The sequence below is a fragment of the Cydia splendana genome, chromosome 3 (assembly GCF_910591565.1).
Source record: "Cydia splendana chromosome 3, ilCydSple1.2, whole genome shotgun sequence".
Classification (NCBI taxonomy): Eukaryota; Metazoa; Arthropoda; class Insecta; order Lepidoptera; family Tortricidae; genus Cydia; species Cydia splendana.
Genome location: NC_085962.1, coordinates 24,075,608 through 24,090,380, shown reverse-complemented (window position 1 = coordinate 24,090,380; position 14,773 = coordinate 24,075,608). Strand labels below are relative to the sequence as shown.

Here is a 14,773-nt window from a genome sequence, read left to right as displayed (position 1 = left end):
CCGACTTTTAAAAGACTATAATTTTTAAAATATTCCACGAGAGACGACGGCGCGTCAGAACGCGAAGTTATTTAATGATGCGATTAGTCGGTGATTGGCTGCATGGCTGTACGAGCTCAAATTCTTTTGTCGCGGCGACAGTGGTGGCCCCCCGACCGCCGCGATAATGGGGGAACCGGCTCATTAATCTTACATTCAACTAGGACGCGGCGCTTACGATCGACCAACAGATGTCACACAATAGGCAGGAAACTTGCTAATGGCGCCAACAATATTACCTACAAATTCTTAGAGCCGTTACACAGTGTCGACTAGTCGCCGGCGACTTGGCGGCGACCAAAACATGGGAAACTAGGGCCAGGACACCACGTCGAGCGCAAGCATCACTAAAACATGTTGTGTTCTTCTCAACTATTTTCGAGAGAGAAACGGATAAAATTTGTCGTCTCGACAGTTGCTCGCAGTGTCGACGCTTCCATTTGAACTCGTGTTGCTAGTGGTCGCCGGCGACCAGCAGTCGCTTGTGCGTCGCCATTACTCAGCGAGTCGCTGAGTCGTCTGGGCGACAAGTCGACAGTGTGTAACGGCTCTTATAGCTCTTACTTTCGGCGTCGACCCATATTAACTCTTAATAAACGAAACATTAATGCGTCGGGCCGGTTTTCTTTATTTATCGGGTGAGCCTTGGGAGCAAATACGTATTGTGACAGGATTTATAGCTTACAAAGGTAGCAGAAATAAAGCAAATAAATAAAGGATAGGAAGGGTTTGTACTTTGTATGTATACTCGAAGGACATGCAGGATTAACCTTTTTCGCAGGAAAAGTAGATTAGTGTCATGAAAAATATCAAAGAAAATATACAGCACAAAGCATGTCTGGTGGAGTTAGATCAAGAAAAGTCTGTAACAATTTTGATAGCATATACGCAGTGCAAGTGTTATTTTACGTCAAGCTATGATATAGAAGTTTGACGTTTAAAATAACACTCGTGCTATCAAAATCGCTGCAGACTTATTTTGGTCTAACTCTACTAGTTTTCGTTGCTAGAAATTGTAATGCAAAGAAATTAGAGCGAGTAGAATGTTTACATACAGTAGGTACTTATATATATGTTACGTACCTAAATGTTTGCTTCATCTTTTTGTGCATCACCAATAAATATTAAAAGTAGGTACGAGTATATACATAAATTTTTATTGCCAGTGAGCTAGCAAAGAGGTTTACGGTGCGGGAATATTGCCTATCACGGATAATTTTTCGTTCACACGTTTATGACACATTTCACGTTCAGATTTATGTGATGTTGATGACGGTAAATTTACTGTCTGCGTAATCGCTGTAGCAGCCAGGGATAGTCATTTGACATCTGTCAAATAGTATTACATGTTAGGGTGTGACATTCTTCAAATTTCTAACCGATTTCAAGATTGTCAATTAGTCGGGATCCTTGTTTTTAGGATTTCGTATCAAAATGGTAAAAAAGGAACACACATGGTAAGCTATTTTTTATCATTTTACCAGAGGAACTCAACTCAGACGGTGGAGGCCATCCACAGGTGTTCCCTGCTCACGCCCAAGTAACACAAAAGTAGCTGAATATTGTTTGAATAATAGAGCATTCCGTACTGTATGCTGAATAAGGTAGCTGTATAACGTCTGTATAAGCGCTTATACAGACGTTACACAGAAGGTTTGGGCGCAAAGTGGGCTAGCCCACGCCACTTATTACTGAATAACAGTAATGTAATAGCTGTATAAGTGTGTGCCCACACATTGAATCGCTGAATAACACTTGTATAGAGGCTCTCAAAAGCTTCTATACCGCTTTTAAACCAAAGTTATCCAGCTTTGTATAGAATGACTCAGTTAGTCACACGTTATGCAGCTTTTGGTTCAAAAGTGCATTGTTACAGAAAATATATTCAGCTATTTGTGTATGATTTGTCTTCCATTTTAATTTCTGAACTCGTGTCAAAGTGTAGTGTCTGAAGTGAATACAAAATAAGGAGGACATTACCCATATATTGATTTGATGTTTACATAACATCAATTTCATTGCGCATGCGACTTTACTGTAAATATATATATACATTTTATTTAAAATTTTAAAGCGCCGCGTAAATAATGCACAGTTTAGAAAGTAAATATAGAAAATGTAGTACTCCACTTTTAAATTTGTAATTTTTTTGCGGTGTTTAGATGTTTTAGTGATAGAAAATGTACTTTAACAAGTTATGCTACGATAAAACTAGTTTTATAAATGAATATAAATGGGTTTTACAGTTCATTTTAAATTCCTATTTAATTTTAGAGGTTAGAATATGAGCAACCGTAATGGCGTCCGACTGTGCTGAATATAAGCTGCTGCCACAGCTATTATGTGCTAAATTTCTGAATAGGCATTCACATTATTCGCGTTACTAAGCTACATGTTAGATAATAATGGTTTTAGAACAACAAGTTTTGAATAACATCAGTAAAATAGTAATTGTTTTCTCAATCTTAAAGCCTATTAGGGTTCTGTACACAAATAATAAAAACCACATAGATCCTCACTAGTTTGATGAGAAACATTATAGGTATGTAACACGGGCAATATTCAATCCTACTTCCTACTAATATTATAAACGCGATATAATATTTAAGTTATATGATAAATCTGGGGGCACGGCAGACTACACAGTTATTTTTTCCGTTATCAGTTCCGACAAATATGTAGTAGGTAAAGGTATACCCAAAGATGTACGAAGTGAGTACGAAGATGTGTATAGTATGAGTATGGTGTGGTTACGAGTATGGTATGAATATGAATATGGTATAGGTGCGAAGGTGCGGGTATATTAGTAGCGGGTATCACGGGTATGAGTACAAGTATAGTTTGGTATGGGCAGTATTGTTTAGGTATGAATACGAGTATAGTGTGGGATGGGTATGAGTAGACCCACTTGAAACCTAAAAACAGTCTGTTCAAAATCGATTGATCGATTGTGGAGAATCGATTTCGCTATATTTTAATGGGGGTGATTATTTAATTTTTCTCATACCCAGTCCAGTCTACAAGTTTTTAATGCAACAATATCAATAACTAGTATTTGTCACCTTGTTTGCCAACTAGCAACAACCTTAAATGGCCATTGGTAAACTTTATCTCGTTGGAGTAAGGTATGCAAATGGTCAGTTAACAGTGTTTACGATGGTAGCTAGCAATTGTTTTACGTCATTAAAACGACAATGCATCTTGTGTAAAATAACCAATCGAAGAGAATTGTTAAGAAAACTAAACCTCGATTTTTTAAATAATGGTTGGATTAAAGAATAAATACGCAAGATGCGTTCAAAATAAAATAAAAACAAGCTCAAGCTCAAAGCAAACAGGCTCAAGTAGCACTGTTGACCGTGTATAAACTTATAAAGCTACGGAACCCTCTCCACCGCGCATTTGTTGATACTAAGCAGTAGTTTGAATAGCGCTGCTCATTGCGTTCATTTTGCAGCTTTTAGCAAGAAAAGATAGTATATGTGTACTAAAATCGCTATAACTTAAGTATAAGTGTTGTTTTAGTATTCAGACGTTATGTCTATAAAAGCCATAACTAACCCATATATGCAGCTACTGAATAACAAATAATATGTGGATTTCATTACAGCTTCCAGTAATAGCGTCCACCTTTATTCAAAAATTAGCATTAAAACAGAAACTGCAACCGCTTTTATACAGTTGAAAGTCTCCACCGACGCTTCTTTTCAGCATTTAGTAGCCACTATCACATTTTTCTTAATATTGTCTGCTTAAATCTCACGACACAAAATATATACAGCTAATTGCTGCTAATGCTGCTATTATGCAGCTTTTAGTAACCACAAATGCTTTAAGCTGAATAATGTCTGACTAACTGTGTAAGAAATAAGTATTATTCAGCTTTAATATGCAAAACCGATACTATGCAAAATTTATTCAGCATTTATTGGTACATAGGCCCCACTAGGCCCACATATTTTCTTATTCCGAATTTAGTAATTTCCACCGCTTATACACAAAATTTATGCAATCTTAATTTGAATAAGATGATAATTTTACTCTATTATCCTGCTTGTGTGTTACTTGGGCGACGCTAGGGCTTCCAATACCGGGATCCCGTCTGTTTAAACGCATTTTTCAATACCGGTATTTTTTAATGCAATACCGGGATCCCGGTATTTTCAAAACAAGGAAAATATGCCGATTATAACGTTTAAAATCCATTAAAATGATCAAATTCGGCTGTATCAAGAAGATTACTTGCCCATTTAATTAAAGAAGATCATTTAATTGAAACAAGATCTGTGCATAGGTATGTGTTAGATAAATATTTGGTGATGAATTCTGATGTTCAGGATATGATATTAGCATAAGTCGTTCTTGAAATTTTATCAAAAAGTAGAAAGAAATTAATTGCACACGAATTTTAGGTGCCAAATTTGAATATTTATTGGCTGGTTTATTAGGTTGAACTAAAAATGTGACTGGTGAATTCAACAAGGCGGATAAAATGATTGCCAACCTGGAGGGTGAAATGATAATTATTGCAGATGGCGATTATTGTTTAATATCCGAAGCCAGGCGTGGCTCACTCCGCGATTTCGTCGCTTTGCAACAGGTAGCTACAAGTACATCCGTTCCACACCAATTTTGGTGGCTAGCCATAAGCCGCGCGTGGCGCTGTCGCCACCTAGCGGCCATATCTGTCCTGATCGTAACAGACGCATTTTGTTAGAGAATGAGTCTTCTGTACCTAGTACTATTATTTAGAATAGAATAGAATAGAATAGAAAATATTTATTTGCTTGAATACGTAACAATCAGATCTTATAATAAAAATAGGTAGACACAGTATTCAGTCGACTCAACATCAACATGCAAAATATTTACAAAATCGTACATTAAGGTACTAATTTACTAATTATTAACATGCATTCATTAAAACAATATAGTAATAAAACAATGTCAATGAAATTAAAATTTTAAAAATAAAAGTATTATGATTATGATAGATTTAGTGAAAAAGTTAATTACATATATCAAATACAAATCGGCAATTGTCATTTTATACATTACGTTTTAAATTTTAAATAATCCTTAACACTATAAAAACAATGTTCATGTAGCCATTCAGTCAATTTTACTTTAAATACTTTCCCATTCAACATTCTGAGCTCTTTGGGGAGGTTATTGAATATTACAACACACATATTAAAAGCATTTCTCCTACATATATCCGAAGTACAGGCTGGCTGGTATAGTAGATGTTGGTACTGAGCCCGGAGTTGCCTTGCAAACATTTCCTCGCGCTTTATAAAGTACTCCGGGTGGTTTATTGTAAAAAGACATACTTTTAAAATATACATACAGGCTAGGAGGAGTATGTGAAACTTTTGGAAAAGAGGTCTGCACGTGTCATCAAATTTAACGCCACCCAATGCTCGTATACAATATTTTTGGATAATAAATGCCCTCTGGACGTCAACAGAATTACCCCACAGTAGCAGGCCGTAATTAAGGGTAGATGACACATATCCATGGTAAGCTGCTAACGCAGCTTGAGTGGAAATTGTATTTTTAAGATTTCTTAGAGCAAAAACAAATCGCACTATTTTAGAACATACTGCATCAATATGACCTTTCCAGTTTAAATGTTCATCAATAATCAAACCTAAGAATTTGGCACTATGAGATTCTACGATTGGAGTATTATTAAGATTAATAGTAAGATTCACAGTTAAATTTGAATTATGATGATGAAATTGTGTAAACATAGTTTTATTAACATTAATATTGAGGTCATTACATTCTGTCCATGTATTAACATCTGCTAATGCTTTATTTATGTCCGATTCATAAGTATTCACGTCAGTTCCCTTTACCATTAAGGTAGTATCATCTGCAAAAATTATACACCTTTGCGATGTTGATTGTGGAAGGTCATTTATATACAATAAGAATAACAAAGGGCCCAAATTACTCCCTTGTGGCACCCCTGTCCCATTGACACGACCATGAGATCTAAACTTTATCTTTAAAAGATTGTTCCCTTCTGTGATCATTCTCGCAATTTCCGTGCACTGTGTTCGGTTGCTCAGGTAACTTTTCATCCAATCTAGAACATTACCTCTGATACCAAGGCATTCAAGCTTGGAAAGGAGTTTCGAGTGATTTACACAGTCGAAAGCTTTGCTCATGTCAAGAAATATACATGTGACTGGTAATTTGTCATTTGTAGCCTCTGATATGTCCTTGATAAATTCGAAGCAAGCCAGTTCAGTTGACCGCTCTTTACGAAAACCAAATTGGTCTGGTGATAGAATGTTATACATAGTTAAGTAATCAGTTAGTCTCACAAACATAGCCTTCTCCATAACCTTTGAAATAACAGGGACCAAAGTAATAGGCCTATAATTATTTGGGTATTTTCGGTCGCCTTTCTTAAATAGCGGCTTAACAATTGACAACTTTAATTGTTCAGGAAAAAGACCTTGAATAAATGAGAGGTTAATTAAGTGCGCCATGGGACGGCATAAATATAAAGCATTACTTTTAAGTAAGATGGTTGATATGTCGTCATAGCCACAAGACTTACTGTTTTTCAACGACATAATCAGTTTAAACACTTCTTGGTCATCAACAGGCCGTAGAAACATAGAGTTAGCATGATTGTTATTGCAATTAATTTTATAATGAGGTCCATTAAATGAAACATGTTTTTTTACTATATCTATGAAGAAGTCGTTAAAAATATTACAGATGTCCTGGGGATTATTGTATGTCATATTATTATAAGTCAAAGAATTAATATCATTGTCATGGTCACTACAAGAGCTACTATTATTAATCAACTTCCAAGTCGCTTTGCACTTATTTTTGTTCGATTGTATGTACTGATTACTGCGCAGCTGCTGAGATTTATGTATACATTTTTTCAAAGTTCGGCTATACCGCATAAAATGAGTTTTATTATATTTATTATCATTATTTTTGTGCCTACAGATAATATATAACTTACGTTTTACATTACACGATTTCTTTATTCCTTTAGTAAGCCAATTTAATTTCTTACGCCGGTTGCTCACCCGTACTTTTATTAACGGGAAGCAAAGATTAAAGAAGAGGCACACCAAATCGTAAAATATTGTAAAAGAGTCCTGTGCGTCATCACCATTTAATACATCCGAAAATGATAGAGCCGCAAGGCTCTCCCTAAACTTACGTACATTGTCACTGCTATAATCTCTTTTGTATTCAAACCAGGTAATAAACGACTTAGTTTTTTTTACATTAAAAGTCAGAAATTGGGCAGTGTCATGGTCGGATAAATAGAGACTGCGAGTAAAGGCTTCTACTTGTTTAATGTTTGAAGCTATCTGATCGAGACATGCATTCAGTCTAGTCGGTGTGTTTATATGAAGTTCAAAGCCATTACTTAATAGGGTGTCCATAAGATCTTTTGCAAACGATGTTTCCTTTAAAATATCAATATTCCAGTCACCACATAATATTATTTTTTTCTTTTTAAATTTAGTAGTTAATTGAAAAAGCAGTTTGTTAAGTTTGTGGAAGAATAATCCTATGTGGGCTTTGGTGTTCTCTGGTATCCTATAAATAACTATAACTATAAGGTCTAATCCTAGGATTTCTGTTCCGCAGCATTCAAAAAAGTGGGCTGAGGCTAATTCAGACAAAAATGCGATCGGTTTAACCTCCAGCGATTTTCTAACAAGAATAGCAGTACCACCTCTACCTTTCTCTCTACAATAAGATGACGCTAGTTTTAAGTTGTCGAATTTAATATTATCTCCACAGTCAACTTTCACAAAAGTCTCACTGAAGCACAAAACATCAATATCTCCTTCGTTATTAGACAACTCCTCTAACGTTAGTTGTACTAGATCGAGCTTACTTAACAACCCTCCAATATTTTGATGCATAATTTTAAATTTGTGTGTTTCCGGGTGATATCTAATTTTCTTATGCACGAAAAAACTCTGATGACCTATGAGGAGAGTTTTTGCCTGCATATGGGCTTGAAGAATGAAGCGATCTGTTATTATCCGTCTGAATTATCGTTATGAGATCAGAAATATCATGAAAAACCTCCCTCATGCCACGGCTATTAACCCTACCCGAACTGTACTTAAACATACTATAGTCATAATTAAGATTGCGGTTGCTGTCAAGCAGGTATGCATATTCATGTTCATAGTTATCAGTATACAATAAATGGTTAAATGTTTCCAGTCTCATGTTATACACCCTGCAGTAATTATTAAGTTTAAATGTTGGAGAACAAACAATTATATTTGTATGTTGCAGGCTCTCCAAACTTTTCCTTATGTTAAGAATTAAATCAACATAATTTTTTGTTTCTTTAAAATCTTCCTCGCCTATGAAAATTATACAGTAATCTTGCTTTGTGAAGTTCATCAGTTTAGTTCCTAAGTTTTGTAGCAAGTAACATATGCCAGCGGCCGGGTACAGGTAGTGGCACAGATCATATTCTGCACCTAATTTGTAATCAGCGAGATTAGTAATTCGGTTATATATATTATTACTTAATATACAATTTTTTTTTTTTTTGGAGCTGTTACCTCTGGATTGTGACCAGTAGCGTCATCTAGCGAAGAACGTGGAGAGTTAACTTCGTTCAGCGGTTCCGTGGAGGTTCCAACAGTCACTGGTTGCGACTTCGGCGATACAGTAGTGAGGGTGGGGATAGGGGCAGTCTCCATAGTTGGCGCTTGTGGTGGCAGTCGATCATCGTTTTTTACATAGTCATTCTTATTATTCAAATTGAAGTTGGTTTTTGTGTGATCTTGATCAACATCGCTATCATTTAGAGTAAGATTTAGTTTTGACTTTACTAAGCTCTTTTTACGCTTTTTGCTAGACGATGTTTTTCCATTAGATTGACATATGTGTGTCAATTTGTTTATCTTATTAGAATATTCATCAATAGTGGATTTTAAAGATGAATTTTCCAACAAAAGATTTTCAATTTCTTGTTCAGCGCTCTTTAGTTTATCTTCTAGTTCTGTCATTTTCAACTTCATATTTTTTATCTTCTCACGATCACTTCCAAGCATGTCGGGGCAACTTTTATTTAGGTTTGCTTGACTCTGGGACAAATTGTCCAGAGAAGATGACGAGGTATCGTGGTCCTCAAGGTCTGACAACGATTCGAAGGAGTTGTGTGTTGATATATTTACAATAGTTTCTTGCCGAGGCATTACTTCAAGTTCTTCAGGTTTGTCGGATTTACTTTCGGATGTTACTCTGTTATGTTTTGGCCTTAATTTAATGTTTCTTGCGACCGCACTTTGTACTAATCCTGCACTTTTTTTTCCCGGTGATTGATTTGAAGATTCAGGTGACGAGCAGGACGCTGGCGGCAATATCGGCCGACGACGATGCGTGACATTGTTATGATCATTTAGGAAGCATACACTGTTTGTATTTCTAACACCTATCTCAGATGCGGAGCATGGTGCTACTGGTGGCGGATATGCTGCATTATCTAAACGTTGAGCGTCGATGCTTGGAGAGGCTGGTGGCGGACTTTCTGCATTTTGTAAGCCTAATTTAGGGTTTTTCGGCGACGCTAGTGGCAGACTTACCGCATCTTCAGATCCTTGAGCGTGGACGCTTTGAGATGATGGTGGCGGACTTGATGCATTTTTTAGGTCTAATTGAGGGCTGCCATTTGACGACGATGGTCTCGGACTTGCCGCATCTTCTGATCCTTGATAATTGACTCTGGGTGAGGCTTGTGAGTTTGGTGGCAGACTTACCGTATCTTCTGAGCCTTGACAGATGACTTTGGGTGAGTCTTGTGAGTCTGATGTTGGACTTGCTTCATATTCTATGCTTTGATCGTTGACGCAGGGTGAGTCTAACGGCGGACCTGCTGGGTTTCCAGAGTCCAGCCGAGGATCGGTACAGGGCAACGTTTGCAATGGATTTGTGGATGTTTGTTCCCCAGTTGGGTTTGTGTTACTTACGAAGTCTGTTTCACCGAGAGGAAAGTGGTACATAGGTGTAGTGGGGGTCACTGGACTACTTGTTGAGTTTGCACTGCATTTTTTCTTCCTGTTAGTAATATTCTGTGCATCTATTTTAGTTATTTGTTGTGTAGATTTTTTTGCCACTTCTTTAGGTGAGTTTATCTTATTATGACCAGCTTTTGTTGTATTTGGAACGCATTTAAAACATATCCAGTTTTTCTTACTTTCACTTGACATTAAATAGTATAACTTGGCTCTGTTAGCGCACTCTGTGTCATAAACTTTTTTGCACTTTGAGCATTTCAGAATGTCTTTATTTTGAAGACTTCTTTGGCATTTGGTACATACTGGTGCCATTTTGTTTATATTTGGCAATTTATTTATCGACTCAAACACAATCGATTTTCGAATAATCGATTATTGCAATATAATCGGATTTCTGAACGCGTCTTATAATGTGGCAACACCCAGATCTGTCATTTGTGACACTGTCAGTGGCGACCAATCACCTGTTCACAGAATCGTTAGTAGGTTACGACTTCGTTAATATTCGTGGTGAATAACGGTGTTATTTTGTGTTTTCGAATGTAAACAGAAGTGTAACGGCTACAATAAGTATCTTACTGGCCTCGTATTTCATTGAATTCCACTTTAAATGTGTAGTTTTTTCACAATTCGTATGAGACGTAAGTACTTTCGTCTAATGCTGCTTACACAGCCACCACAAAAACATCTTTCTCACTATTTTGCAATTTAAAATTAGGAGCTCTCAATAACAATGTTTATCTGGCTAGGGTTGCCATATCATATCTTATTCTGTGCCTAAGCTAAGGACATACATATCTGGTGTTGTGGTGTTACAGTGAGCCTTTTTTTAATAAAACTCAAAAAAATTAAGCGATTCATAGTCAATACCGGGATCCCGGGATCCCGGTATTGATGAAGACAGTTTCGGTATTAATACCGGTATTGAAAGAAGTCCGGTATTTGGAAGCCCTAGGCGGCGCCCTTGCCCCAGTCCAGCGTCGAGCGCTACTGGCGCTTAGGAAGTGTGTCTCACCTGGCATTCCGCTTCGCCGAGGTAGCAGCTTTCCCCTGAGACGGTGGAGGCCATCCACAGGTGTTCCCCGCTCACGGCGCCCTCGCCCTAGTCCGGCGTCGAGCGCTACTGGCGCTTAGGAAGTGTGCCTCACCTGGCATTCCGCTTAGCCGAGGTAGCAGCTGTCCCCTGAGACGGAGGAGGCCATCCACAGGTATTCCCCGCTCACGGCGCCCTCGCCCCAGTCCAGCGTCGAGCGCTACTGGCGCTTAGAAAGTGTGCCTCACCTGGCATTCCACTTCGCCGAGGTAGCAGCTTTCCCCTGAGACGGTGGAGGCCATCCACAGGTGTTCCCTGCTCACGGCGCCCTCGCCCCAGTCCAGCGTCGAGCACTACTAGCGCTTAGAAAGTGTGCCTCACCTGGTATTCCGCTTCGCCGAGGTAGCAGCTTTCCCCTGAGACGGTGGAGGCCATCCACAGGTGTTCCCCGCTCACGGCGCCCTCGCCCCAGTCCGGCGTCGAGCGCTACTGGCGCTTAGGAAGTGTGCCTCACCTGGAATTCCGCTTCGCCGAGGTAGCAGCTTTCCCCTGAGACGGTGGAGGCCATCCACAGGTGTTCCCCGCTCACGGCGCCCTCGCCCCAGTCCAGCGTCGAGCGCTACTGGCGCTTAGAAAGTGTGCCTCACCTGGCATTCCGCTTCGCCGAGGTAGCAGCTTTCCACTGAGACGGTGGAGGCCATCCACAGGTGTTCCCCGCTCACGGCGCCCTCGCCCCAGTCCAGCGTCGAGCGCTACTGGCGCTTAGAAAGTGTGCCTCACCTGGCATTCCGCTTCGCCGAGGTAGCAGCTTTCCCCTGAGACGGTGGAGGCCATCCACAGGTGTTCCCCGCTCACGGCGCCCTCGCCCCAGTCCAGCGTCGAGCGCTACTGGCGCTTAGAAAGTGTGCCTCACCTGGCATTCCGCTTCGCCGAGGTAGCAGCTTTCCCCTGAGACGGTGGAGGCCATCCACAGGTGTTCCCTGCTTACGGCGCCCTCGCCCCAGTCCAGCGTCAAGCGCTACTAGCGCTTAGAAAGTGTGCCTCACCTGGCATTTCGCTTCGCCGAGGTAGCAGCTTTCCCCTGAGACGGTGGAGGCCATCCACAGGTGTTCCCCGCTCACGGCGCCCTCGCCCCAGTCCAGCGTCGAGCGCTACTGGCGCTTAGGAAGTGTGCCTCACCTGGCATTCCGCTTCGCCGAGGTAGCAGCTTTCCCCTGAAATGGTGGAGGCCATCCACAGGTGTTCCCCGCTCACGGCGCCCTCGCCCCAGTCCGGCGTCGAGCGCTACTGGCGCTTAGGAAGTGTGCCTCACTTGGCATTCCGCTTCGCCGAGGTAGCAGCTTTCCCCTGAGACGGTGGAGGCCATCCATAGGTGTTCCCCGCTCACGGCGCCCTCGCCCCAGTCCAGCGTCGAGCGCTGCTAGCGCTTAGGAAATGTGCCTCACCTGGCATTCCGCTTCGCCGAGGTAGCAGCTTTCCCCTGACACGGTGGAGGCCATCCACAGGTGTTCCCCGCTCACGGCGCTCTCGCCCCAGTCCAGCGTCGAGCGCTACTAGCGCTTAGGAAGTGTGCCTCATCTGGCATTCCGCTTCGCCGAGGTAGCAGCTTTCCCCTGAGACGGTGGAGGCCATCCACAGGTGTTCCCCGCTCACGGCGCCCTCGCCCCAGTCCAGCGTCGAGCGCTACTAGCGCTTAGGAAGTGTGCCTCACCTGGCATTCCGCTTCGCCGAGGAAGCAGCTTTCCCCTGAGACGGTGGAGGCCATCCACAGGTGTTCCCCGCTCACGGCGCCCTCGCCCCAGTCCAGCGTCGAGCGCTACTGGCGCTTAGGAAGTGTGTCTCACCTGGCATTCCGCTTCGCCGAGGTAGCACCTTTCGTCTGAGACCCCTGTGGCCATCCACAGGTGTTCCCCGCTCACGGCGCCCTCGCTGCCGTCAGGCGTCGAGCGCTACTTGTGCGTTCTTAGAAAGTGTGCCTCACCTGGCATTCCGCTTCGCCGAGGTAGCAGCTTTCCCCTGAGACGGTGGAGGCCATCCATAGGTGTTCCCCGCTCACGGCGCCCTCGCCCCAGTCCAGCGTCGAGCGCTGCTGGCGCTTAGGAAGTGTGCCTCACCTGGCATTCCGCTTCGCCGAGGTAGCAGCTTTCCCCTGAGACGGTGGAGGCCATCCACAGGTGTTCCCCGCTCACGGCGCTCTCGCCCCAGTCCAGCGTCGAGCGCTACTAGCGCTTAGGAAGTGTGCCTCACCTGGCATTCCGCTTCGCCGAGGAAGCAGCTTTCCCCTGAGACGGTGGAGGCCATCCACAGGTGTTCCCCGCTCACGGCGCCCTCGCCCCAGTCCAGCGTCGAGCGCTACTGGCGCTTAGGAAGTGTGTCTCACCTGGCATTCCGCTTCGCCGAGGTAGCACCTTTCGTCTGAGACCCCTGTGGCCATCCACAGGTGTTCCCCGCTCACGGCGCCCTCGCTGCCGTCAGGCGTCGAGCGCTACTTGTGCGTTCTTAGAAAGTGTGCCTCACCTGGCATTCCGCTTCGCCGAGGTAGCAGCTTTCCCCTGAGACGGTGGAGGCCATCCATAGGTGTTCCCCGCTCACGGCGCCCTCGCCCCAGTCCAGCGTCGAGCGCTGCTGGCGCTTAGGAAGTGTGCCTCACCTGGCATTCCGCTTCGCCGAGGTAGCAGCTTTCCCCTGAGACGGTGGAGGCCATCCACAGGTGTTCCCCGCTCACGGCGCCCTCGCCCCAGTCCAGCGTCGAGCGCTGCTGGCGCTTAGGAAGTGTGCCTCACCTGGCATTCCGCTTCGCCGAGGTAGCAGCTTTCCCCTGAGACGGTGGAGGCCATCCACAGGTGTTCCCCGCTCACGGCGCTCTCGCCCCAGTCCAGCGTCGAGCGCTACTAGCGCTTAGGAAGTGTGCCTCACCTGGCATTCCGCTTCGCCGAGGAAGCAGCTTTCCCCTGAGACGGTGGAGGCCATCCACAGGTGTTCCCCGCTCACGGCGCCCTCGCCCCAGTCCAGCGTCGAGCGCTACTGGCGCTTAGGAAGTGTGTCTCACCTGGCATTCCGCTTCGCCGAGGTAGCACCTTTCGTCTGAGACCCCTGTGGCCATCCACAGGTGTTCCCCGCTTTACGGCGCCCTCGCTGCCGTCAGGCGTCGAGCGCTACTTGTGCGTTCTTAGAAAGTGTGCCTCACCTGGCATTCCGCTTCGCCGAGGTAGCAGCTTTCCCTGAGACGGTGGAGGCCATCCACAGGTGTTTCCCGCTCACGGCGCCCTCGCCCCAGTCCAGCGTCGAGCGCTACTGGCGCTTAGGAAGTGTGTCTCACCTGGCATTCCGCTTCGCCGAGGTAGCAGCTTTCCCCTGAGACGGTGGAGGCCATCCACAGGTGTTCCCCGCTCACGGCGCCCTCGCTGCCGTCAGGCGTCGAGTGCTACTTGTGCGTTCTTAGAAAGTGTGCCTCACCTGGCATTCCGCTTCGCCGAGGTAGCAGCTTTTCCCTGAGACGGTGGAGGCCATCCACAGGTATTCCCCGCTCACGGCGCCCTCGCCCCAGTCCAGCGTCGAGCGCTACTGGCGCTTAGGAAGTGTGTCTCACCTGGCATTCCGCTTCGCCGAGGTAGCACCTTTCGTCTGAGACCCCTGTGGCCATCCACAGGTGTTCCCCGCT

At 43.6% G+C, this 14,773-nt stretch overlaps 2 protein-coding genes across 6 annotated transcripts in view; both read right to left on the bottom strand.

Annotated features, from left to right (window-relative positions):
• The window catches only part of LOC134806778 (eye-specific diacylglycerol kinase-like), an 86,716-nt gene extending 75,532 nt beyond the window's left edge, over positions 1-11,184 (bottom strand). For 3 of the 5 annotated variants that reach the window (XM_063780116.1, XM_063780118.1, XM_063780120.1), the window contains exon 1: positions 11,095-11,184. In XM_063780116.1, coding sequence (XP_063636186.1) covers positions 11,095-11,148 — 54 coding nt within the window. In that variant the 5' untranslated portion in view covers positions 11,149-11,184. The remainder of the gene's footprint in view (positions 1-11,094) is intronic. The other 2 variants (XM_063780117.1, XM_063780119.1) reach the window with 2 other exon arrangements.
• A 3,366-nt stretch (positions 11,185-14,550) lies between these two features.
• LOC134806750 (diacylglycerol kinase zeta-like) overlaps positions 14,551-14,773 on the bottom strand; it is an 89,683-nt gene continuing 89,460 nt past the window's right edge. The window contains exon 4 of the mRNA XM_063780070.1: positions 14,551-14,673. Within this exon, the coding sequence (XP_063636140.1) occupies positions 14,551-14,673 (123 nt within the window). The remainder of the gene's footprint in view (positions 14,674-14,773) is intronic.